The sequence below is a fragment of the Argopecten irradians genome, chromosome 12 (genome assembly GCF_041381155.1).
Source record: "Argopecten irradians isolate NY chromosome 12, Ai_NY, whole genome shotgun sequence".
NCBI classification, from domain to species: Eukaryota; Metazoa; Mollusca; class Bivalvia; order Pectinida; family Pectinidae; genus Argopecten; species Argopecten irradians.
Genome location: NC_091145.1, coordinates 22,899,722 through 22,924,358, shown reverse-complemented (window position 1 = coordinate 22,924,358; position 24,637 = coordinate 22,899,722). Strand labels below are relative to the sequence as shown.

The window sequence follows — 24,637 nt, the reverse complement described above, 5'->3', positions numbered from 1 at the left end:
AGAATACACAAAAACGTAAGCAGCATCACAATCGGAGGAATACATATCTAACTAATATAGCACTAGCAGCTGTGAGTTATCTTATGATGGCTAATTTGTGCCATTTTCGCTTTTTCGTGTTGGAAAAAATGCGAAAAAGCGAAAAGGTAACGTCGGATTTTCGCTTTTCCGCGTTTTCCAACGCGAAAAAGCGAAAATGGCACAAATCAGTCACCACATTTTTCGGATATCAGAGTAACGTGGAGATTTTAAGTGATTACAGTATTCTTGGTTTCATGTTACTATTGAGGTACTATCGCAGAAGAGAGCATTAACTTTCGGACATTCCATAGAAAGGTTTTGCTGGCTATTATTTAAGTTCTGGCTCCTGGATAATACAACAATCTTAGACTTACGTAAAGGGTTTAGATTTAGCCAATCAAATATGATGTAATTTAAGACTGTTTTAGACTAAGACTGTTTTGTAACCTCGAGGCCTTGTCTATTTTTTTTTTAATTTCTAACTTTTTTAATTGTTTTCGTGAATTACATGTGGTAAACACAACATGAATAGATTAATATAAGCAATTATAACGTAGATGGATTTAACTGTATGTTAATCCGTTAAGTAAGGCAGAGGCGAATTGTTCCACGTGGTATTATAATCTACATTATATCCCCTATATCACACATTAGAAGTCACATACGTATTTACATATGTTACTAATAACACGGTGGTCACCAATATCTGACCACGAACTCACACTAAGCCGTTAATTCCGTATGGACTGGGTACGATATGGACGTATTAGGATATAACGTTTATTTAGAGGTGACCACAACACCAACATATCAACAGGTATACAAATGTTTTATCATGTAAAAATTCATAAATATCATCAGGACCAATAGCTAATGAAAAGCTAACACATCTATTTCGATGAAAAAGTGTTTAAATGGATTTTTTATCACTATTATCCCATCGCTTAAACTACATGTCATGAGATATCCGGTTAGGTAAAATGGTAAAAACAACACAAAACTGCGGGTGTAACACCAAAACAGTCATCTGAAGTAGACACAGGTTTATTTTTGAAAGCAAAACACACAACAGAACAGGTGTTCAAAAAGAGTATGATACTCCAAGTAGCAGAAATACATATCTAGGTCAAAGGTCAGGTCAAGTTTAAGTTGAAATAGATTGTTGAAAGTGAAACACCCTAGCATATCATCAATCCACAAAACTGACTGTGTATCAATTATAGATAAGTGCCATGATTATGGTCAGAAAACATTCCACCTACAGTTAACATTTGTCACAGATACTGTAAAAGCTGGATATTAAAGAGAATAGGAAAGGTTCGTAATGGATGCAGTAGTGATAATATAGACTCAATTGAACATTAACAGTATGAAAATAAATGTTCAGACGAAAAGACTTGACAAATATCAGAGGGAAGAGAAAAACGTTACATGACAGATAACGATGTAATGATGATGGCATATATATATATATACTGTATTTAACATAAACTTAATGATAGTGATAGCTGTGCTCGCTGTTCGGTTGGATGTCGAAAATTTATATTTTCAATATTACATACAATCATTAAGTAAAGGTGTAACTTTACTTGGTGTTCTGTATAGTGCCAAGTTTTACCTAACTGTGGTTTTTACCTGCCGTTGTCATTGACAGGTATACAGATGTCACACGCGATATACAACGAGGTAACAATTCAATATGTAACAGGATATAGACAGACAAAACCTGATAGAGAGGTATAATGACTGTAGGAAATAGTTAGTGTCGTAGCTCATAAAGAATTTAAAAGTACTTGTATATTAGTAAATTAAAACCCGTGTTGGAAAAATGCCATTTCAATTATCTTAATAATTGGGAAAATGCAATAAAGTTAGAAGTTTGAAGATAACACTAAGCTACAAATAACAGTTGTGTTCAGTTTATAATTAAAATTAAAATTTCAATACCGGCATGCAAATTCAATTTGAAACAAAGACTGCCTTTATCAATGACATTTCTAAATGAACGAATATCAAATACCACTTTGGAGGACGAATCAAAGTAGTATACCTAGATTTTATTAAAGCTTTTGATATAGGTCCACATATATGCGACTTATCAGCAAATTAAATTACGAGAAACTATCATTGCAAACTTTACTACCATAACTTACTGGAAATATAGCACTAAACGTGAACTGGCTAAAGATTAGTGGTAGTTTTCTTCTAATGAAGTGTTTTAGGTCTGGCTATCCTAACATTTTATATCAATGCCCATCAGGGTTCAGTTTAACGAACATTCCTTATCCATAGAGAATCGATATAGAACCTTTGGGGGAAACTGTAAGTTACGGAGCCTTCCGGAAAATCTGCAATAATGGTTCCAATCGACAGTTTGAAGTTAGGGAATTCTATAAAGTTATTGAATGTTCTTGAAACTGGGCCGCCAATGGATATTAATGAATCCATGAATCTATAGTAGGTCTAAAACTGAGATATTTGTAAAAGTTGTTTGTAATTGTCATACTGACGAATCAAGAAAACCTTTTAATATTTCATTTGTCACCAAAATGTTACTTAGGTATAATTTCGCTAATTTCGCGAATCCATCTAAATTCTCAAAAGTTAAGACCTTGTGACATTTATCCAATTCATGATTTGACATATTCTAGCCTGTCGTATGAATGACGCTTTCAAATGTCACAAAGACAATTCGCGAAAATAAACTCCCACAAATAAATTCCAAACAGCTAATCGAAACATTTACCACAATCTATAACGAATATACTGCAACATTATAAGAAATACAATACAAGTTTACACTGCATATGTTAGGTTTAAATTTTACACAGACAAATAATAGCTCAATATGAGTTTGTCAGTAGTGCCAAGAATCATTATATTAACGTCTACAGTACAGTCAAAAGAGAACATTTTGCAAATTGTAACGTTACTTATTAGGTATTTCTCATCATACACAAACCATTAAAAACAAGAATTGTACAGTGCACACATTATGTGTTGTAAGGTATGTCTATAAGGTACTATACATGTTTGTATGCATGTGCCTATGAAGGATTTTCACAACTTAATTCATTAAACCTCTTGGTTTTGAATAGATAACTTAAGAAAAATGCCCAGATATGGCACATACAACTTTAAACTGAATTGATCTTAAGATTAATTGAATTGCACCCTAGATCAATTTGAGTTTTGTTAAACGACAATTCAGTTATACACAGGTTCAATTTAATTATACTCGTGCCACACAGCAGTTCAAACGTTGTGTGCAGCGATGTAATTATAAATACATAGAGGTTCTATCAATATTGAACTAGCTGAAATTGAGGATAGGTTCAATTTAAATCGAGTCTAAACCGAGGGATCCCTCAATGACGTGAGAAAGCGACTCTAGGTCTATATTTATATCCAAATAAACGTAAAATTCTACAATCTGGAAAGGAACTACATATTAAGGTTATATATGTGGATATTATATAAAGACACAAAATGGAATATATTTCACAGTAACATCATGTAGTTTCAGAATACACATCTATTATTAAGCAAATCGGACAACGAAAAATATCGAAAAACTTTCATATACTGAGATACATATTTCACATTTCTTTGTTCGATGCTATAATACAGAAATTTTTAGGTTCCATATATAGAATATAGTGTCTGTATTTAATAAGGGTCATACCTGACTTACATCAATTAAAAATGTAAAAAGAAGGGCAACAAAAAATGAATACCAAGAATAAAAGATCTGAGCCACACAAATGGATTTAATGAATATAAACTTACTTTGGAAATATAATTAGCTGTGATAAGGTACATCTGACGATGGACGGAATATTTCTGGAAAATGCTTTGTCGTTGCCAAAAATCCTTTTTTAGTCGTCGATCGTTATTTTGATTCCGTTCATTAAGATAATACCTGCGATTTTAAAAATAACAAATACATTAAACGTTTTGGAAAGACAAAAACTCCCAACTCTAAGCCTAACACATCACTTAACAAGAGGAGCCCAAGTAATTAATACAAAGATCTGTACAATAATAGAGTAATAAGCGGAATGTAAATAGAGTAAACCTAAAGAATAAGACATTTATATAAACTATCCGAAAAGGCGATTCGGTAAAAATCTTTACTTGTATATGGTCGATGTTTGGAACATTCTTCCACTTGTCATTAGCTTCGATTCAAGCTATGACTTGATGAACACGGTGAAAATACGGACATTTCATCTTAATCATTGTTTTTATTGTTAAAATAATAATTATACTATAGTAGATAAGTAGATTGCGTGCATTGATTATCGCATTAAATCATATTAAATGACATTATCTAGGGAGATTATTTTATCTTTTTGTTAGATAGCAATGGGAAACTGGAAACAGAAAACATTAGTGGCCCTATATCATTCATTATGTAGACGTTTGTAGCGTGGACAGCGCTTAAACTTTTCAAGTGAATTGTGACTAAAGGGAGGCAACCATTATAAATTTGAGAAACAAAATCTCTATAATTAGAACAGGGACAAGTCATGTGACAACAGATAAAAATGGTGACTGTTTGTAAACAGGTTGCTCTCGCTGTGTTTGCCGTCCTGTTGGGCGGATGGGTAGGAGGAACACGGTACACCCCGGACTGGGCGTCCCTGGATACGCGTCCCCTCCCGCCGTGGTACGATGGTATCAAGGTTGGGATATTTATTCATTGGGGAGTATTCTCTGTACCGGCGTTCCGATCCGAGTGGTTCTGGTGGGACTGGCAGGGAGCTAAATACAATGACTGTATCGAATTTATGGAGGCGAATTACCCTCCTGGCTTTACCTACCCTGACTTCGGGCCAAAGTTCACAGCCTCACAGTTTGATGCCAATAAATGGGCGGAGGTACTAGACAAGTCAGGGGCGGGGTAAGTAGCTTCAAAAACTTTATTTATAAAAGAAAATGATGAAATATAGTGATATAGTGAAAACATTATTAGGCCTACGACTTACTTTTCATATTTATGCTCATTGAAAATCAATATGCAATGAAGTATGAATAAAACATGCATAATTAAAAAACAAATTGTAAAAGACAAAGTTAATGTTATGTTCATTAACAATTTTCTTTCTGTACACTAGGCCTAACACTTCATGCTTTATAAATGTATTTCTTTCTAGTTTTGTACACTCGCAAAAGTCCTGGATTGTATCCGACAAGTTTTCTGAGTTATAAGTATGGGAAAGTTTTGAGCTTCTTTTCAATTTAAGTTATGAGTATGGGAAAGTTTTGAGCTTCTTTTCCTATTTAAGGTATGAGTATGGGAACGTTTTGAACTTCTTTTCCTATTCTAGATATGAGCGAGGAAAAGTTTTGAGCTTCTTTTTCTATTTAAGTTATGAGAATTGGAAAGTTTTGAGCTTCTTTTCAATTTAAGTAATGAGTATGGGAAAGTTTTGAGCTTCTTTGACTATTTAAGTTATGAGTATTGGAAAGTTTTGAGCTTCTTATTCTATTTAAGTTATGAGAATGGGAAAGTTTTGAGCTTTTTTACCAATTTAAGAGCGTCTTTTTCTATTTAAGTTATGAGAATTGGAAAGTTTTGAGCTTCTTTTCCTATATGAGTTATGAGTATGGGAAAGTTTTGAGCTTCTTTTCCTATTTAAGGTATGAGTATGGGAACGTTTTGAACTTCTTTTCCTATTCTAGATATGAGCGAGGAAAAGTTTTGAGCTTCTTTTTCTATTTTAGATATGAGCATGGGAAAGTTTTGAGCTTCTTTTTCTATTTTAGATATGAGCATGGGAAAGTTTTGAGCTTCTTTTTCTATTTTAGATATGAGCATGGGAAAGTTTTGAGCTTCTTTTTCTATTTTAGATATGAGCATGATAAAGTTTTGAGCTTCTTTTTCTATTTTAGATATGAGCATGAGAATGTTTGAGCTTTTTTTCTTATCCCATTAGTTCAATATTTTATGTATTGGTGTCACTATTATTTAAATTCCATCGGGTATTTCATAGCGGATCCTCACAAATGTTTGCAGATAGTTTTTTCATAACCCGATGAAATTAGAACAATAGTGAAATCAATACTTATAATTGATTTTTAGGTTATTTGATAAAATACGTTTTATTGTACGATTCCATTGGTTTTTTAGGAGATTCTTTTTCCAAATCAATACACAACGGCAATGTTTTTACTATAAAATAGAACACACTGACCTCCATTTTTATGCCAGATTTAAAAGGAGCAATCTTGTTCTTTAGCTTCAAGATATTGAAATAATTTAGACAACCAAATGTTTTGTATGAATCCGTCAAAAATTGTGAAACCGTGGTATTTCGATAGTAAGAGATAGGAAGAATGGGTAACATTATGCTGCTATTTAAGACAAGTAGAATGGGTTGATTGTGGGATACTGTTTATTCATTTTTAAGAAAACACGGTATTGTCCATTATGAAAACAGTCATACTTATCAGACAACCAATTAGAAATATTGCTCTAAAATATTGTATATGTGGGATCCACCATATGATTTATATTCCATTTTCAAGTTTGGTATGAACTCCTATTTCCAAAAATCTACCGGTATATAAGAAAAAGAAGTTGTAATAGGAAAAATTTTGACTTCTCAGCAGAGACTACATCCCGTTACGAAGATCACTGAGGACATATTCGTGTGCTATTTTGACCATAAGATATAGTGGGGAGATGATGACTTTATTGAAAAAGTCATACTAAAAGATATCTTCCATCAGATTTTATATTTTATCAAAATTATTTCAACCTAAAGGAGGTAACCCGTTAAGTTTTCGAAAACATTAAAATTAATCATAATTTAAAAAATCATAACCGTATTTAAAGCCACATTTAACTTTAAACTTATTAAATTTGTATTGAAATTAAAATTAAACTTCCACTTATAGTTTCCCTCTGTCTTGCATATACTGCCATATAGGGCCTTAAAATTGTACCCTCTGCCCCATTGCATGATCTAAAAGGTGACTACAAACTTAGGATATTATTTTTCTCTTTTTCCTAACTGACTTTGCTCTTCATAACCTCTCACGTTTGTCATCCCTGCGAGAAAGGCTTTTGGTTTTGGGAAAGAGACGACTGGTTCGCCCGTTGTCAGTATACGAGACATGTGTCAGGATGGGGTGTGCTGTCCGATGTCTCTGGCAGTTCGCTTCAGTTACTTGGCACTGTAAACCAGACAAGCACTTCTACTAGGGATATATACGAAGTTATGAGTAGTTGAGTCTATGGAGACGAAGACTTGAAAAAGAAGGGGAATGTAGCGGCATTGTGTCCCGATAATCGGTGACCAGACCAGCTCAGCCGCGATCGGTAGAAACATTCCAGTAGAGTTCGTAGTTCCTTGGCTTAAACCACGGTCTGATCGCTACGTCCTCGCCATTTCTTTGACGGTTTTATATCAGTGATCCCAGCTCCTCTGGTAGCATACTTCAGTAAGATAGCACTATAAAAAGGGCAAGAGTTGAAATATTACAAAGAAACACACCACAAACATACTGCAATCTCCCAAAACACACACACTCTTCTCACACGCAACACATTGTATACATGGAAGGTCGTCCTCCAATGACCCTGGCTGTTCCAATCAACCTCACTGGTACTAATGTCTCTCGCCTTCGACCTGCAGGTAGGGTGTTCGAAATGTACATGCTGTCTCTAATTGCTTGATCGTAAAAGTCGACTTAATTTAGGATCTTATTTTTCTTTCTTCTTAACTTTATTTTTCCTAACGTCTCCCTTGAAACTACCTCACTTTTGGCCTTCTGTTGAGCGCTCGCCCCTGTGAGGTAGGCTCTGGGTTCTGTCCCCTGGCCGAGACACATCAAAGTCTATAAACGTAGCAGTTTCTGTCCCTGGTAAGCACTCAGCATTCAGGGAGTGTAATGAATGGTTCACTCGTTATCAGTATAATGTGACCGGGTAGGGTGCGTTGATTAATGTCTTCGTCGGCGTGCTTCATTGATATAACACTATAAAAAGGGCAGGAGTTCCACTATACAAGAAGACACGACATGAATTAGAACGAATAATCATACCCTGCCTCCACTCCGGTTCCCGGCAAGGTATGAATTCCACCCCGTTGCCGCTAGTGTTGCAAACCCCGCTGTGATCCACATGCGCACTTTGTCCACATGCGCACTTTGAGACTGATAAAAATATATTTTTCGGGTAATATCCTTATGTAACTGTATTGTTCTGACAACTATGATCAATATTCAATTCACAAACCTTTCGATTATAATGTTTCATGAACTATTAGTGGTAAAATTCAAGGCAAACACTGCACATGTATAATTCTGTTCAAATACGCCGCCATGTTTGATTAACCGGAAACCATGACGAAATGAAACTCTCAACAGGTAAAATATGTTTAAAAGTTTTAAAAAGCCAACAAACTAAGAATAAACATGGTGGAACTGAACAAATGTAAGTATTATCTAGAATTTAGCGAATTTTTAAAGTTTATGTTAAAAACTTTGTGACATTATATTTCTTTCGTAGTGAAAATGTGTAGGTCATTCCATATATGTTACTAGTTGCCATATTTGGAGCGCGAAACTTTCTAACGAGAAGCATCATAGCGGCCAAGTGAGCCGTGTCGGAGATGGAGCCATTCAAAAGTGCTTTAAAACATAATTTAGACATTGAGGTAGGTAAATAAATAATCATCTTATATTTAAAATGTTTGATATTGTTGAATTTAATTACAAAATTACATGACACACGTGAAATGCAACATTTTCACCGCTGGATGTTTTGCAACACTACGGTCAATGGGACGGAATCGTTGACTTCCGTCCGTCGTTCAGAGCTACGTCATCGCAGCTAGACATGAATGTACCGTAGTCTCCCACAGGTACCTTACACTTCATTCACGCAACACACCGCATGCATTGGGGGTCGTCCTTACATGGCCCTGTCTGTTAATGGGACGTTAATCAAATGTCTCCTCTTTGAAGATCCATAGCAAATTCCTACGAGTGCACATACAATTACACATACACTACTGAACAGTACTAGTTAACACATCTACACAGGTACTGAAACGTTAATGGACTTTCATAAGCGCAAAATCAGTCATGTGATAACAGATAAAAAAAATGGCGACTGTTTATAAACATGTTATCCTCGCTGTACTTACCGTCATGTTAGGTGGATGGGTAGGAGGGACGCGGTACACTCCAGACTGGGCGTCCCTTGACTCCCGCCCCCTACCGCCTTGGTACGATGGTGTTAAGATCGGGATATTTATCCATTGGGGAGTATTCTCCGTTCCAGCTTTCAAATCTGAATGGTTCTGGTGGTACTGGAAGGGAGCTAAATTTAATGACTGTATCGAATTTATGGAGGCGAATTATCCTCCTAGTTTTACCTACCCTGACTTCGGACCAAAGTTCACAGCCTCACAGTTTGATCCCAATAAATGGGCGGAGGTACTAGACAAGTCAGGGGCGGGGTAAGTAGCTTCAAAAACTTTATTATGACTGATAAAGTAAAGAAAAAAAATGAAAACAATATAGCGAATTTTTAATTTCAGGGGCGGGATAAGTAAACTTAAAAGACTATTGTCGTGAAGGTTCACGTCTTTCCATAACTTTAAATTCTTTCATTTTTCTTTTGGGTGTTTTCTTCTTTTTGTCAATCTCACTATTAAGACTTAATACGCGATTATAAATGATAAAATAATGAAAATAATGAAATATTTAGCCTTTTCGCTGATATGACGGTGCGGACAGCAAAATATTCATTATCATAAACAAAAGTGTGATAAATGGAATTAGCATTTTGCATTAGTTTTTATTGATGAGGTAGCATGCCACTGACCTTACTCATTACTTATAACTTAGTCAGACTAAATCCATATTAATATATAATTTCAGTTTACGTTCCCCACACCACCTCGCTATACCAACAGTCATTAGGGTAGGTAAAGAGTAATTTGTACCAAGTACACCTTCTGCTATCATGCGTGATCAATTTTATATCTAATGCGTTATGCAGTTAAGCGTGTCCTGTTTAGAAGAAACTTCAAATACTTCTGTTATAAGTTTGTTTAGGCGTTACACCACCAAATTCACAGGGCAACCTTGCATTAAAATAGATAAAATCCAATTAAACAACATTGTGAAATTTCAGCCCAAAGTCTGATATTCTCTCCACTGTACATCGACCTTATAATAACGAAAAGCTTGTAACCATAGTCTTCACGTTGTCATAGAACAATTCCTATCCTATGTGCCATATATTGGAGAACATTTTGACATGCTATTGTTTCTCTATTGAAGACCATAAGCTTTGATGAATAAAGCTGCGGAAAATCACCCAAAGGTACAGACAAAAATGTATGATGCCTTATAAACATAAGTTTATACAACAAATCAAAGAATTTTCGCATTGTTATCATAGCTCGAATTCGTTTCCATATAATATTCTCAGCAATTCACAACATTTTTTAAGTTCAAATAATCTCCGTATTCACTTCGAATCATCAGTTGATTCTAAGCCGATGAGCTTTCACTGCAAAGCTCGCTCCATTGCGGTAAACAACTTTTATTTCCGGACATGCGCAAAGTAGCATTTCTAAGCTTTGGAGGCGGTAACTTTCGACTTTCTGTCGGACCGCGCATAAGTCTAAAATAAAATTTTGCATACAAATGTATTTTTATCTTTGGACCCCTTCACTTTCTAGACTTGTAATTTGGGGAAAGTTCATAACTTTTTAGGGCTATTACACCATATCTTGTCATTGTTTGATACACGGACCCTGAAGGTACGGATTATGCGGCTTTGATATATATACTGAAAATATTTTTGCAAAAGTCACTTTACATTTTCTAATAACACAGCAAAAAATTGTAATGTTTTTGTAGACCACACCTTAGCTTCATCGTCTGACCATACGTACACAGTACTGCTAAAATTCATTTTGAACTCTTATCTGTTTAAAATTAAAATATATGCATTGTTTTTAAAGATGCTCAACCGTCGAAAAAGCATAAACGATACCCATTCTTTGAGCAATAACTGATGTATACTTGCGTTTATATGTGTCTAATTAACACAAAAATGCATATAAAATAATTCATTTCGCTTTTGGTTCATGCATAATAAGTAATTAATGCCATATAGAGCATAATGGCATGGATTTGTTTTCGAATGCAGTTAATTATTTTTAATACATCTGTAATTTTGCTTTTAAATAAAAATAAGAAGCTCAAACTTTTCAATGGTGGTTATGTTGTAAAGTAACTAACTTTTGTAACTGAAGAAAAATACTAATTTGTCTGCTCCTGTTTTTGAAAGAGTAAAAATAACATTTGTCTGCGGTTGAGCATCTGTAAAGTACAATGTATAGTAATTCTTAAAAATAATGCTGTTAACGTTTGGTGGTTAATCACAAATGAAAAAAAACCTCTTCTTGATTGGTCATTCACACAATTTATCTCAAACTAATTAAAAATTAAATTAAAAATTAATTTGAAATATATGTTTATGTGCTATGGTTTCTACTCCTATAACAAACTTGAATCACTATTTGTATTTGTTGTAAGCACCAGCTGCGATTTATAAACACACTATATACTGACACCAAAGAGTAGTGTTTTTTGTTGTTGTTTTTTTTGTTTTTTTTTTGTTCAGGATTAACCCTGATTTGTACCTAACGCTACTATTTGTTACGCTCGAAATTGTTCATTATAAATTCTGTTGATTTTCTGTAGATTCATATCATCATTGCTTTTCATGGAAGATACAGTGTAACAAGTGTTTGGTTGATGTGAACAGAGGAAGGATAATAATTTCATAATTCTACTGAGAATGACTCTAGTTACTTGCTTTTTGTAACGTGATATCAGTTTTATTAATTCTCTAGATTTGCATGGCAGCTGTCGCCCATGTGGCAGATAACATTCACTACTCAGTAACGCCTGGATCTACCGCATCGTTTAACGGAGATCTTTAACCTTTTACTTATTTTGTTTGTCCTTGTTGCATGGATATTGGATTATATATTTAACATTACGTCGTGCAATATTAATGTTTTAACGATGTCCATCTGCAATGTAATATTATTTGTACAATTTAACAGATATGTCGTACTAACAACGAAACACCATGAGGGGTACACCATGTGGCCTTCAGAACACTCCTGGAACTGGAACGCTATGGACGTCGGGCCACATAGGGATCTCGTTGGTAGGTATCACATGCATCAACTACCATAATTGAGCTTGTCTTCCTATCTCTTATATTCTTATTGCTACAAAATGAAGAAACATATTTAACCTTACAATGAAAAGATGTGTTAAATCAATAATATAGCTACTATTATGTGAACAACCACTTTTAATCTGATTTTATTTTCCTCTTTGTTTGATGTTGAAATTGGGTAATATTTCTTGAGAATCAAATTCAATTAATTGTTTTATGTTTTATTTTTTCAACGCATTTGCACATATAATTAACAAATATATTTAGTTGTCAGCAGAGTGGAACAATATATACAATGTACCTGTAATGTAACAAAGCGGTCACCATGTGTCAGTAGTCAGGAGCGTTAGTTCTGTGATAGTGCTGAAACACATCGTAGGAACTTGAAACTTGGTTGTGATTCAATTTCAAGACAGCAAAGTCTAAACTAAATTATTCACAAAGTGAAGATTTAATGAACAATTGATGTCGTTGTGTTAATGAGAATATTTTGAATATTTATGATTTTAAGGTGAGCTGGAACACGCTATCAGAAATAAGACTTTCATGTTTTTCGGCCTATACCACTCTCTGTATGAATGGTTCAATCCAATGTACCTAGCTGACAAGGCAAACAAGTTCAAAACACAGGACTTCGTCAGGGTAAGTCTTGGTCTTGTTTCATCAACTAAACTCAAAACATCGAGTGGGTACATCTTGTCTCAATCCTGATTTAATACAGGTGTATTATTTAAACCTGCACTTTTCATATTAGGATTCCCATTTATACATTACTGTATGTAAAATCTGGGCTTGTAAGAGTCTCCGTCAAAATATTTATATTCTAAAACAAAAGTAAAGTATAATATGAAGATCAAGACATGGTCAGAGTAAGGCTAATGATTTAACACTGAAATTCTTGCAGTTAATTCTTTAAAAAAACCCACAAATATATTCGAAAAAGGGTCTAAATAGTGTGATTGGTCTGTTCTGTGATTGTAGGGAAAGACCCTACCTGAACTGTATGAGCTTGTAAATCGGTACAAACCTGATCTGATCTGGTCTGATGGAGACTGGGAGGCTCCGGATACCTACTGGAACTCTACACAATTCCTGGCATGGCTATACAACGACAGGTATAAATGTAAAAAAAAGTGTACCCTTATAGTAAGTCAGTTATATATGTCAGACCCATTGAAATGACAAATGGGTCTACACAGGCAATATTTCTTTTCACGTCATAGTCACTTCTTGCCTCGGTTCATGATAAATTCGCTTAAAATTCACGTGTGAAATTATCGTGATAAAATATTCTTTGAATATCTATGATTGCCTGAATATCCATTTATCGTATTTATCATGTATACAATATTCCTGATAAGCCCAGCAAGGATAAAAATGTTAAAAAAGTGTGTCGTTTTTGCTTCATAATTATATATTTGTATTATATAGCACGACACATGATGGCAATACAGCTTTGTATCGTTTCATTTTTTTATTTTATTTTTTTTTTGCAAAATACCAATAAACATTCTTTATGCTGAATCCCATTTTAGTCCGGTAAAGGAAAACGTATTGACCAATGACCGTTGGGGAAGTGGGGTTATGTGCAAACATGGCGGCTATCTCACCTGTGCTGACCGCTATGATCCAGGTACTGTACCACTAGTTGTATCGGCATACGCCATAAACCATCTGTCTAAATTTTAAGCTCAGTTTAGATGTATCGATTTTGTTATCATCGCAACCAGATGAAAAACTTGCTAAGCTATTATTCCTTCTTCGAATATGTTCTTTCGCAGACGGAAATCTCGATTGACATTTAATCATGCTCTTAATTGTGTCTATATAAAATTTTTAATGTCAAAACGAGCCCACCTTAAAATGCACATCAAATTTCCCACCGACCAACTTCATAATCTGTATTCTTGTTAGGAGTGCTTCAGAAACGCAAATGGGAAAATGCAGCATCACTTGATAAGCAGTCCTGGGGATACAGGAGAAATATGGATCTATCTGATGTACTGACTATACAGGAGGTTATAGGCACATTGGCAGAAACAATAAGGTACTACTAGTAATCACTGTCTCAGAAACAATAAGGTACTACTAATAATCACTATCGCAGAAACAATAAGGTACTACTAATAATCACTATCGCAGAAACAATAAGGTACTACAAGTAATCACTGTCTCAGAAACAATAACGTACACTCTCTGAAACGTTTAGACATTTGTCATTTGTATTCGGAGCTATGGTAACCACCTCCTTCCATTGTGTGTATCGTTTCTTTTATCGATATCCGCCTTCCTGTGTTTTTATGCTTTTCATGTTAATACTCTTCCACTATGTTTATAGTTTTCATGATAATCCCTTCCTCTTTGTTGTAGTTTCCATGATAACCGCCTTCCTCTATGTTGGTAGTTTCCATGATAACCGCCTTCCTCTATGTTGGTAGTTTCCATGATAACCGCCTTCCTGATTGTTTACATAGTTGCGGTGGTAACCTGCTGTTAAACATCGGTCCCACGTCTGACGGGACTATCCCCCCGGTGTTTGAGGAGAGACTCCTTCAGATGGGACAATGGCTCCAGGTCAATGCTGACGCTGTATACGACTCCAAACCGTGGCATTTCCAGAACGATACTCACACTCCTGGAATCTGGTATGTTCTACTACCTACTAAAGTGGATAATGATATGGCCTCCAGTTTGAATCGTGTTTAAGTTGTGGCGATGACCAAAACGCGTTGAATCTGCAGCTTAGTAGTGTTGTGTTTTCGCGGGTGTAACAGCGTTGTAAATGAAGGAATTTGTTGAGCCACTTTTTCATTACACAATTAACTGATCTTATGTGTTTTGGTAAATATTTAAGCATTGAACGTCTTTGAGTAGGCATCCATAACCAAAATGAAAGCCAACTGGACAGAAGCAAATCCAACATAAAGCGCGTCTGCCCATTTGGCATTCATATTGGCTATGAATGCCAACTGAAAGACATTCAATGCTTATATTTACATATGATTACGATTTTATGTTGAAATACCAACGGATTTTGCATCTATAACGAATTAAGCATTCGTTATCGTCAAGAATGGATCAGCCATTTGAACACCCGTTTTCCGCGATCGCTGGCACGACAACATTGTGACGTCACAATGATAATGACGTCATAATAAGCGATTGAAGTCCATAGTCTACATGACTACTAACTGCGCTTGGTAATATTACATAGTGTGACTGCAGTGAAAATGTAAATATAAGATAATGAACGTAATTTTACTTTTCTTCCTTTACGAACTCTTTTTTCTGTTATACAGGTATACGTCTAAGAAGATCAGTATGGTGACCCTGGTCTACGCCTTTGTCCAGAAGATACCGGAGTCTGGGTACCTATACCTCGGCGCCCCAATCCCCGGGGACCCGTCCTACTGCCATGTCAACCTTCAGGGCACTGTGTACAAGTTCCCCTGGACCACGGGGCCTCAGGGTGGCATGAACATTTCTGTGTCCACCGTCACAAGAGCAGCGCCTTACTCGTGGGGCTGGGTGTTCTCATTGTATGGGCTGAAAAACCAATAGTGGTACCGAACAAATCCAACTAGTATGTAATCCCCTTTCGTTTGTTTATGATCACTATATGATCTCAGTTGGCTGTCCTTTAGACTGCCAAAGGTAAAATATTTTCTCTTTGAATAAGAAGAAACGGCTTCTGCCATGAGCAATGATATGTGAATAAAGTTTTGATTGACAATTTTATCAATATGATATTTGTTACGATGTATTAATGAAAATGAGATTTGATATATTTCATTAATACCATCTGATATTGTTAGGATCATAAGAAAATTTTATATTACAGTGTGCTATAATTTTGTTAGGAACTTGACGGGTTCATATTAACATTACAGGTAATGGTTGACGTTTCCAAAGACATGTCTTTCATCAATTTATCCTATTGTCAAGTTCTTATTTCGCCATTTATGTGTGATATTACTAAATATTTACATTTCCGTTTTCTTCTTGCTATATAACCTTACCAATTGGGATATCGTTTACACTTGCTAGCGTCAGTTCAAATATCTATACAAAAATGCAGTTTACACACCAGTACACAACGAAAAATAAAAATAATTCCTTTACGTACACATTCTGTTAATGTGATAATGTTAGACTATTTGTTGTGTCGTTTTGTAATAGATCTATTACCATTATGTGTTTACATATTACAGAGTTATCTGTCCTTGTGGTATGTATTGTTTGCGACGTCAAGTGTTTGCGAGCGTTACGTCATACCTTTCGGGTGAATTTCTTTAAATAATTTAATGATACTGATTATTCATCCATGTATGACATGCATTTTATGAATTGTTACTGTGCCAGGCATATGTGCACTTGAACGTGTGTACCGGGTATTGTTAACTTGTTTATATTTTTACATCAAATATACACTCCATGTACTGTTATATATCCAAATGCAGATCGTATGAATGAAGAACATGTATAAGCTGAAAGTGAGTGAGACATTTAAGTCACCTATCTTCATTTGAGGGTTTAAATTAGTCATTGATTTGCTAACTGAATCAAGGCACGCCAAAATCCCCTTCGATATCGTAAACAATTTAAAAAGAATATTACGCAATCACTCATCTGAAACATGACTTATAATAAATTGATCGCTCTGGCGATGAAAATTAAGTTGGTTGGTTTGTTTGTATTTTCGTGGAATATGCTTTCACTAAGGTTTGGTAACAAAGAAGCTTCACATCTTAAAAAGTAAGACATATCATAATATAAAGACTTTTCTCTTGTCGTATAAAGTTTTATTTTAAAAACAATAATATATAATATAACAAAATTAATATTTTCATCAAAGTTGAGAGAGACATCTGCCATAAAAGAAACGATGATACATGTATGATGACAATGTCCAATAATGCCTTTGTATACGTTCTTATTCTTACTACTATAGATACAAATATTCATAATTATTCCTTTTAATTTCAAAGTTCTATCGCCATTCTGTAAATGTTATTTAATGTTGAACTTTTAACGTGTTTTTATGTTATGGACAAAATGCAAAAGTATGTGTACTCTAAATAACCACAGGCGGTTTGTGATGAGAGCACATTCTCCTTTTGTGTTATATCTTCATAACTTCATTCTTCATGAAACATAGAATATGACTATTTTAATTACAGATTATACCAATCTTCTTAAACCAGATACTATATGGGAACGAATTTATAATATATTTATTTTAGAAAACATTTTCTAATTATCAACATGGAAAGTTTTGATTGTCTACGTAGTTGTGAAATTAATTCGTAAAATAAACCGCATTCCGTTTACATATAAGAGCAACTATATTAATATATGCTCTCGCACGCGAAACATATCAGATCGTCTTCCATTACCTCAACACAATAACGACGATATTGGATCAATTTTCTGATTCCTGAATAACGATACCGATTACATCAATATAAAATACAAGGAAACGCTACAGGAAAGAATGCAATACATGTACAAGATTGGTATGGAATAGTAGCTTCTTCTTTGGTTGTGATGATGATATTGGCGATGTGGTGATGATGGTGTGATGATGATGATGATGATGATGGTGATAGTGGGGGTGGCGGCGGCGGCGATGTGATGATGCTGATGATGATGAGGGTGGTGATGATAGTGGCGATGACGATGATGATAATGGCGATGTGGTGATGGTGATGATGATGGTGGTGGTGGTGTTGGTGGTGATGGTGGCGATGATGATGATGATTGGCTGCTAATGCGACAGCGGAATCTTCGCCGCATCATCTGCTATTTCCGAATACCTCGGCGGTTGTGGTATTGCGGATTGTTGTACAACCATTGTGGATGTCTGTGTTGGATACATCCCTGTAAATGACAAAATAGGAGGAGAGGAGTAAGCATTAACCCAATATGTGCAGAATTCACAGAAAATCCGTCTGTACAACGGACAATTTTAACTGATAAAGTACACTTTTGTAATCTCAAATGAGGAATATCATCATAAAAAGGTTCCTGTGTGATAAAAAGACATAACTGTTACTATAGTTACCGGATAGTGGTACTGATACTTTAGCAACGTAGTCATGTCTTCATACTATGGTACATGCTAGAAGGTCACATGTTGAGGAATTACGAAATTTTGTCAAATTCTGAGAGTGTTTTATTATTTATTATTGATATTATTTTTGTATTGAAATGAATCTTAACTTTATGTCATTATTTTTTTTATAATAATTTTAATCAAATTAATTTTAAAAGTAGCTGACATAGATCACAGTGATTGAGTCTAACCTTGTCCAGTGTGTAGGTATGTTTGATGTGAGGGTACAGTGACAATAACGCCTGGTGTTTGTTGTTGTTGGACAGGTGTGCTGTTTATCACCATGCCTGAGTTTCTCGGCTGATTCTTCTTCCTTCGGTACAGGAGATACAGCACCACACACACGATAGCTACACAGATAACAGCACCGACAGACACTCCTATATAGATCTCCTTCAGGTGATCTGTAGTTGATATAAACGACACGTGATATTGGTCTGATGATACATATATGTCATCTTATGTAGGAACAATGGAAAACTTTTCTCTGACTAAGATATCGTAAAATGTTGAGGTTGATAAAATTCTACCTGGATTTATTTGTATACAGTATATTAATACAGTATGATTTATTCATTCATTCACCCCTGAAAATTAATAATGAATTGGTCCAGCTTTTGAGGCAGAAGTCTTCATGCGTTAAGGATTTAACATCTTTGGAAAGTTTTGCATGTAATTACCGCAGAAATGTATACTAGTAAATGATAACTTCAATGACGATGTCGATTCCTTGCAAGTAATTCAAGAGTATGAATAAACAAAAACGCTTATCTTTATCAAGTATTATTTTTTGTGTTGTTTCATCCTGACTAGTTCATGTGAATTACGTTATAAATTCTAAGTTAAGTGGCAATTGTTTTATGTAGTTTAAATTCTTATCTCCACTTGATAGTCTGGCAGATTGATTCTTTCATTTTACCTACTTTTATATTGATACATCAATTGTGCTGAAACTAGCAGTGTCACTGATGATGACGACGGCGATTTTGCTTTAAACTGAATGGCGAGATACTCGTCTTCATCGGCACAGAATTTTGGAGGTAAATCGTCATTGCAGGAATACTCCTGAAATTAAGCATCGATAACACATAAACTGAAACAATAAGAGATACTGATTATTAATTCTTAATATATTATTATCAAAAATATTGAGAAGACTCGATTGATTAGGCCATTTACCAGTTGTTCATTACGTTAGCAATTAGAGTGACAAGTGCTGCTGCTGCTGCTGCTGCTGCTGATGATGATGATGCATATGACGACAACGACGATCACGATTATGATGATGAGGAGGAGGATAATGAGGATGATAATGAAGATGAATTTCCCATTTTTTCAAATTCATTTTCTTTATTTGTGTGGTACAATTTTAGAAAAGAAATATTAGAATAGAAATATTAAAATCCACTTAATGTTATTTATGTTAAAAAATGTTTGGGAAAATGTAGATCATATTTACATATATATTTGAACTCATTAAAACAGCGAATCTCTTACAATACTTAGTGGTCCAGTCAAATTAGGTTTTAACCGGGACAAAATGACAATAGAATCAATTTGATGTCCATACTTTTACTAAATAAAGTGTGTCATGCAAATTCTATCTTTTGTTAATCACATTTTTCGTCTTCATATTGGTAAACAAGGAACAATTTTTTAAATAAGCACTTTGAAATGACCTATGGTACAAAATTAGGGTAGAATATTAAATTCTAAAATAATGTTTCAAAGAAAATTAATTCAACAGTCTGTTTGTGAATACAAAAAGTAAGTACATCAAACTAATGATAACCATAACACCAAACCAACATACATCAAAGACATAAAAAGGCGTAAAACTTTGAAGTTTTCCCAACATTTTATTGACAGTTTAAAACAAAACTGTCAATAATATCAATGTTATGAGGAAGTAAATGCATTTAAACAGAATAATACAAAAAAATAATTATGTTACAATTTCTTTTTTTTTTTTTTTTTTTTTTTTTTGTTAGACCTAATTTTTTGGTAATTTAAATGGACTACAAACAGTCCATTAATTCTTTTAAATTACCTTTGCAAATCCATTGCCATCAAAGTACTTCATAGAGAACTCGCAGGTGGCGATATCGTATTTGAGTGTTTCCACACAGACTTTATATGTGTCCAATGCTTCTACCAAACTCCTACCAATGAATGACATCTTACAATACGGAGGGAGTGCACGGCCATCCCACTCTATCTGTGTCGCGTCATATTCATTCAGATGTAGAATCCGGAACGGACAAGTGGTGTTGTCCAAATGTAGTAGTTCGACTGAAAGGATTTATGAAAAGGTGTGCAAATAATTAGAAACTTATGAATTAGATAAAAAACATATAGAGTGCTTAACATAATTAGACTTTACTATGTATCACTGTGATTCGAATAATTAGGGTCCGTTAAAAAATACGCTGAAAGGTGCTGAAACCCTAGTGTTTCAACAGTTACTTTCCTTCTTTTCACTCGTCAGTTGACATCAGTGGTAGTTTATAATTATTAAACAGCAGTCTTTGGCCAATAATGGGGTACTGATAAATTATAACCTAAATCAATGCAATACCCTAGTCTTGGTCCAACTATGACCATTGCCTTTCTAAGAAAATAGGTAATACTTACATATCATAAAATAATATTAATACTATTTTCAGTATATTTTTACCTAATATCTAAAGTGTTACTTGTAACGTGTTATAAAAGAAAACATTAAGCAGAACGTCTAAATGTTACCTACTTGCTGTCCCGTAGACGCCGTGAACACATATGCAGCAAAGCAATATGAATGTCATCCACCTGAACATCTTCGGTATATAGTGCGTTTTTCTGGAAAAGAAGAACAGTCATAAAATTAAAATGTGATTTTAGTTCATTTTGATCTGTACATTCATTTTTATCTAATTGTGATAAATATAAAATGTATGTGATAGATATCTCACATTTAAATGCACTGAGCATATTCAATTGTTATCCTCGCAGCAACCCTAAAACCAAAAGTTGATCGAGAACTAGCAAACATACAGGAGTTTACATAAACATTTATAATTTAATAAATGTGAATAAACATGTATAAACGGTGTTTAGAGAAAATGAAAGCAATATCATGTTTTAGTTTAGTCAAATAACACAGAATAAGCACCCCCTAAAACCCAGTGTCTAAACCCTTCTATGATCAGCCCATAGGCTGATAAACGTGGGTAACCGACGATGAGGATGAAGATGATATCTACTACTCTCTCTTGATTAATAATTATCAGTACTCTATACCATGATACTAAAAATAGTATTTACTCAATTAATTAAGTTTGGTTTGGTTTGATTAGTTTAGCGCCCAATTAACAGCCAGTGTCATTTAAGGATGTGCCATGTTTGAAAGGGGAGTAAACCCGAAGTACCCAGAGAAAAAACACCGACCAAATTACCTTACATGGGTTTCATGTATGAGTGAGTTTTACTAAACTTATCATGAATTATTTTCACGTTTTATGGACTTAATTATTTTTAGATTTTTGTGTTGGTATAGTTGATTTTAAGACAGATAGCTCAGAAATGTCCCTACACTCGTGTGCTGGCTGTAATCCAATCCATTGAATGAAGCATGACGGTGACCGAGCCCTAAACACTTACATCACCAACTCTTACTAAGGACAGATAGCGTGATGTCCTTTGTACAAGTATTATGATGACAGTAAAGTCAACTATTATACGAATTATACAATGTAGTTCTAGCTAGAATCCTGTAATCATACCAATATAGCGTGTCCTTAAGTTAAACCTTGCTTACTTTTTAGCATTAGTTAATCCTACTAGTATATCCTCGACAATACGATATGCACATGATAAGCATGCATATGAGTAACCATTTATGTTCATGAATAAAATAAAATGTAGTATATAGGTGAAGTGGGTTTAAAAATGAAGTTAAGATATAAAGAATACAAGTTTTGTGAGAATAACAATGATCATTAATTACACTTTTCATATAAAACTTACCTGAAGAGTTGAGACTGTCCTGGGACGTGTATATACACTAGGTAATGCTTCAATGTAGATGTCTGCCTACACGACTATCACTCCTTATTACATGTACACCACAGATCCGGGTACACACAACACGATGGTGTTGTAAATATAGCTTGTTTACAGCGTACTTCTGACATGCGTCATGCTGAATACAGTAATAAAAGATATTACTTCCGGAATATATGCTGTCACCGTTATAATAAGAATAGAAGCAAAACATATATTTTAGAGGTAAATCATAGGTATTTAGCACGCTGGTAAGTCAAAGACTCACTATAGACTAATATATATATAGTGGGTCTTTGACTTACCAGCGTGCTAAATATATAGTGGGTATTTGACTTACCAGCGGTCTTTGACTTACCAGCGTGCTAAATACCTATGGGTAAACAAAAATTATAGATCGAACACCTAACTCTGTTGTATAAAAAACCTTTGACCCACGGTAATAATACTCTCGTCATCTTATCCCATCATTTAGTTCTAGAGTAGGGGGGAGGGTTATATACGGTAGATATAAAGTCTGAAATTTCTGTTGTCATATCTTATTTTGATATTTTGGCAGATAGACATCTGATGTTGGACATCATGTAGTCTTTTAGAACAAGACTGCGTGGTCTTCACCAATGAAAATATGTTTTACATAATAAATGTACACACCACGCATATCATTTCAAACTTAGCGTCACAATACTTACATACGTAAGTATATCACGTAAGTATATCGGAAACATTGAATAATAGCATGCTGTTGTATCGCGTTAACATTTCATTTCACTTTTGGCCTAGCTGATGTTAATAGCTTTTAAACTTCTTTTTTATTGTAACAAACATCTAAATAAAACAAAAGAAAATTCAAATCTACCATGAATATATTACAAGGATAAACAAATTCGAAATAACATAAAATATGTACGTTATAATTTAGTCTGAGTGGTTACAATAAACAACTTGAGAAGCTAAATCAGTATCAATAAATGTTTTATTTCATATTATGTATAGGTCAACACACGCTATCTCTGATTTAACCAGCATTTCTGAATATTTTGAATTTAGATTTTTCAGTTGCGTGCTATTTCTAACTATATTTCGAAAGTCTTTATATTTTGCATTTTCTGTTTCTTTCTCATTTTTTGTTAAGCTTCCTAGGAGCACCATATCGTCTGCAATCGAAACAATGATATGTAGGCGTTATTTCTAAGTGCACCAATGATGTGTTGACTTCATTTCAAGTGCACCAATGATGTGTTGACTTCATTTCCAAGTGAACCAATGATGTGTTGACTTCATTTCTAAGTGCACCAATGATGTGTTTACTTCATTTCCAAGTGAAATTATGATGTGATGACTTCATTTCTAAGTGCACCAATGATGTGATGACTTCATTTCCAAGTGCACCAATGATGTGTTGACTTCCTTTCCAAGTGAACCAATGATGTAATTACCTCATTTCCAAGTGGAATTATGAGGTGTTGGCGTCGTTTTCAAGCGAATTCAAGATATCCTGGCGTCGTTTTCAAGCAAATTCAAGATATTCTGGCGTCTCTTCCAAGCAAAACTATGTATTCGGCGTCATTTCCAAATGATTTCCACTGATGCGTTTGCGAACGACTGTCATGACTGGAAGCTAAAGCATTCTGTTTCCCAGACGGAATAGAAGGGATTTTCTAATTTCATGCATGCATGTAGGTTCCAAGTTATGAATACTCACTTCAAAACCAACCATACGAAATGGCTGATAGTAACCGTCTTGGCGTTTGGTAATTGAAGTTTGTTTCTTGCAAGACCTTAAGCCATCTTATCTAAATTAATAATTAAAAAAAAAACTGAAATATCACGACAAAGTTTTGATATTTGGTTTCCTTTGGTCCCTATCATGCAGATTCAGTTTTGGACATGTCAGAAAAAATGGTCGTCTGCATGACGGTCATCTGCATCTTAGACTTTAACAACTTAAGTATGTTAGTTACTTTTCAATTAGAGGTCGATATTCATGTGGCTAGTATGCAGTTTGTCGCAGACTCAGTGCCGTCAACTAAATATTGGAAATCGGTAATACCCAGCTTTTGATATTTATAAATGTTATCCCCAACGTAAATTGATATTTATAAATGTCTGTCTTAAACATGCGCGACGAGAAACCGAAACGATGAAAAGAAATTAAATCAACATATAACTTTTCAGTTATTCGTAACATAAACACCTTTTTAACGTTACTTTGTTAAAATTATTAGGCT

The 24,637-nt window shown here is 34.5% G+C and overlaps 2 protein-coding genes across 3 annotated transcripts; one reads left to right on the top strand and one right to left on the bottom strand.

Moving 5' to 3' along the window:
* Positions 1-4,566: 4,566 nt before the first annotated feature.
* LOC138336293 (alpha-L-fucosidase-like) lies at positions 4,567-16,927 on the top strand. 2 transcript variants are annotated; one of them, XM_069285726.1, is made up of 8 exons: positions 4,567-4,927; positions 12,129-12,235; positions 12,762-12,892; positions 13,232-13,365; positions 13,786-13,883; positions 14,165-14,297; positions 14,725-14,895; positions 15,550-16,927. In XM_069285726.1, the coding sequence occupies exons 1-8, from the start codon at positions 4,572-4,574 to the stop codon at positions 15,809-15,811; spliced, it is 1,392 nt and encodes a 463-aa protein (XP_069141827.1). In that variant the 5' UTR covers positions 4,567-4,571; the 3' UTR covers positions 15,812-16,927. The 2 variants fall into 2 exon arrangements, with proteins under 2 accessions (XP_069141827.1, XP_069141826.1); XM_069285725.1 differs by lacking the exon at positions 4,567-4,927 and adding an exon at positions 8,502-9,497.
* An 88-nt stretch (positions 16,928-17,015) lies between these two features.
* LOC138336294 (uncharacterized) lies at positions 17,016-22,530 on the bottom strand. Its single transcript, XM_069285727.1, has 6 exons — positions 22,371-22,530; positions 21,115-21,203; positions 20,416-20,657; positions 19,289-19,430; positions 18,557-18,769; positions 17,016-18,130 (listed from the first exon to the last, which is right to left on the bottom strand). The coding sequence occupies exons 2-6, from the start codon at positions 21,179-21,181 to the stop codon at positions 18,018-18,020; spliced, it is 777 nt and encodes a 258-aa protein (XP_069141828.1). The 5' UTR covers positions 21,182-21,203; positions 22,371-22,530; the 3' UTR covers positions 17,016-18,017.
* Between the last annotated feature and the right edge of the window lie 2,107 nt (positions 22,531-24,637).

Excerpts from the sequence above, each read along its gene's own strand:
- LOC138336293 (XM_069285726.1), top strand. The coding sequence starts at position 4,572 with ATGGTGACTGTTTGTAAACAGGTTGCTCTCGCTGTGTTTGCCGTCCTG. Across the intron at positions 4,928-12,128 it reads CTAGACAAGTCAGGGGCGGG|ATATGTCGTACTAACAACGA; the intron begins GTAAGTAGCTTC and ends ACAATTTAACAG. Across the intron at positions 14,298-14,724 it reads ACATTGGCAGAAACAATAAG|TTGCGGTGGTAACCTGCTGT; the intron begins GTACTACTAGTA and ends TTGTTTACATAG.
- LOC138336294 (XM_069285727.1), bottom strand. The coding sequence starts at position 21,181 with ATGTTCAGGTGGATGACATTCATATTGCTTTGCTGCATATGTGTTCAC. Across the intron at positions 18,770-19,288 it reads ATTGATGTATCAATATAAAA|ATCACCTGAAGGAGATCTAT; the intron begins GTAGGTAAAATG and ends TATCAACTACAG. Across the intron at positions 18,131-18,556 it reads ATACCTACACACTGGACAAG|GGATGTATCCAACACAGACA; the intron begins GTTAGACTCAAT and ends TGTCATTTACAG.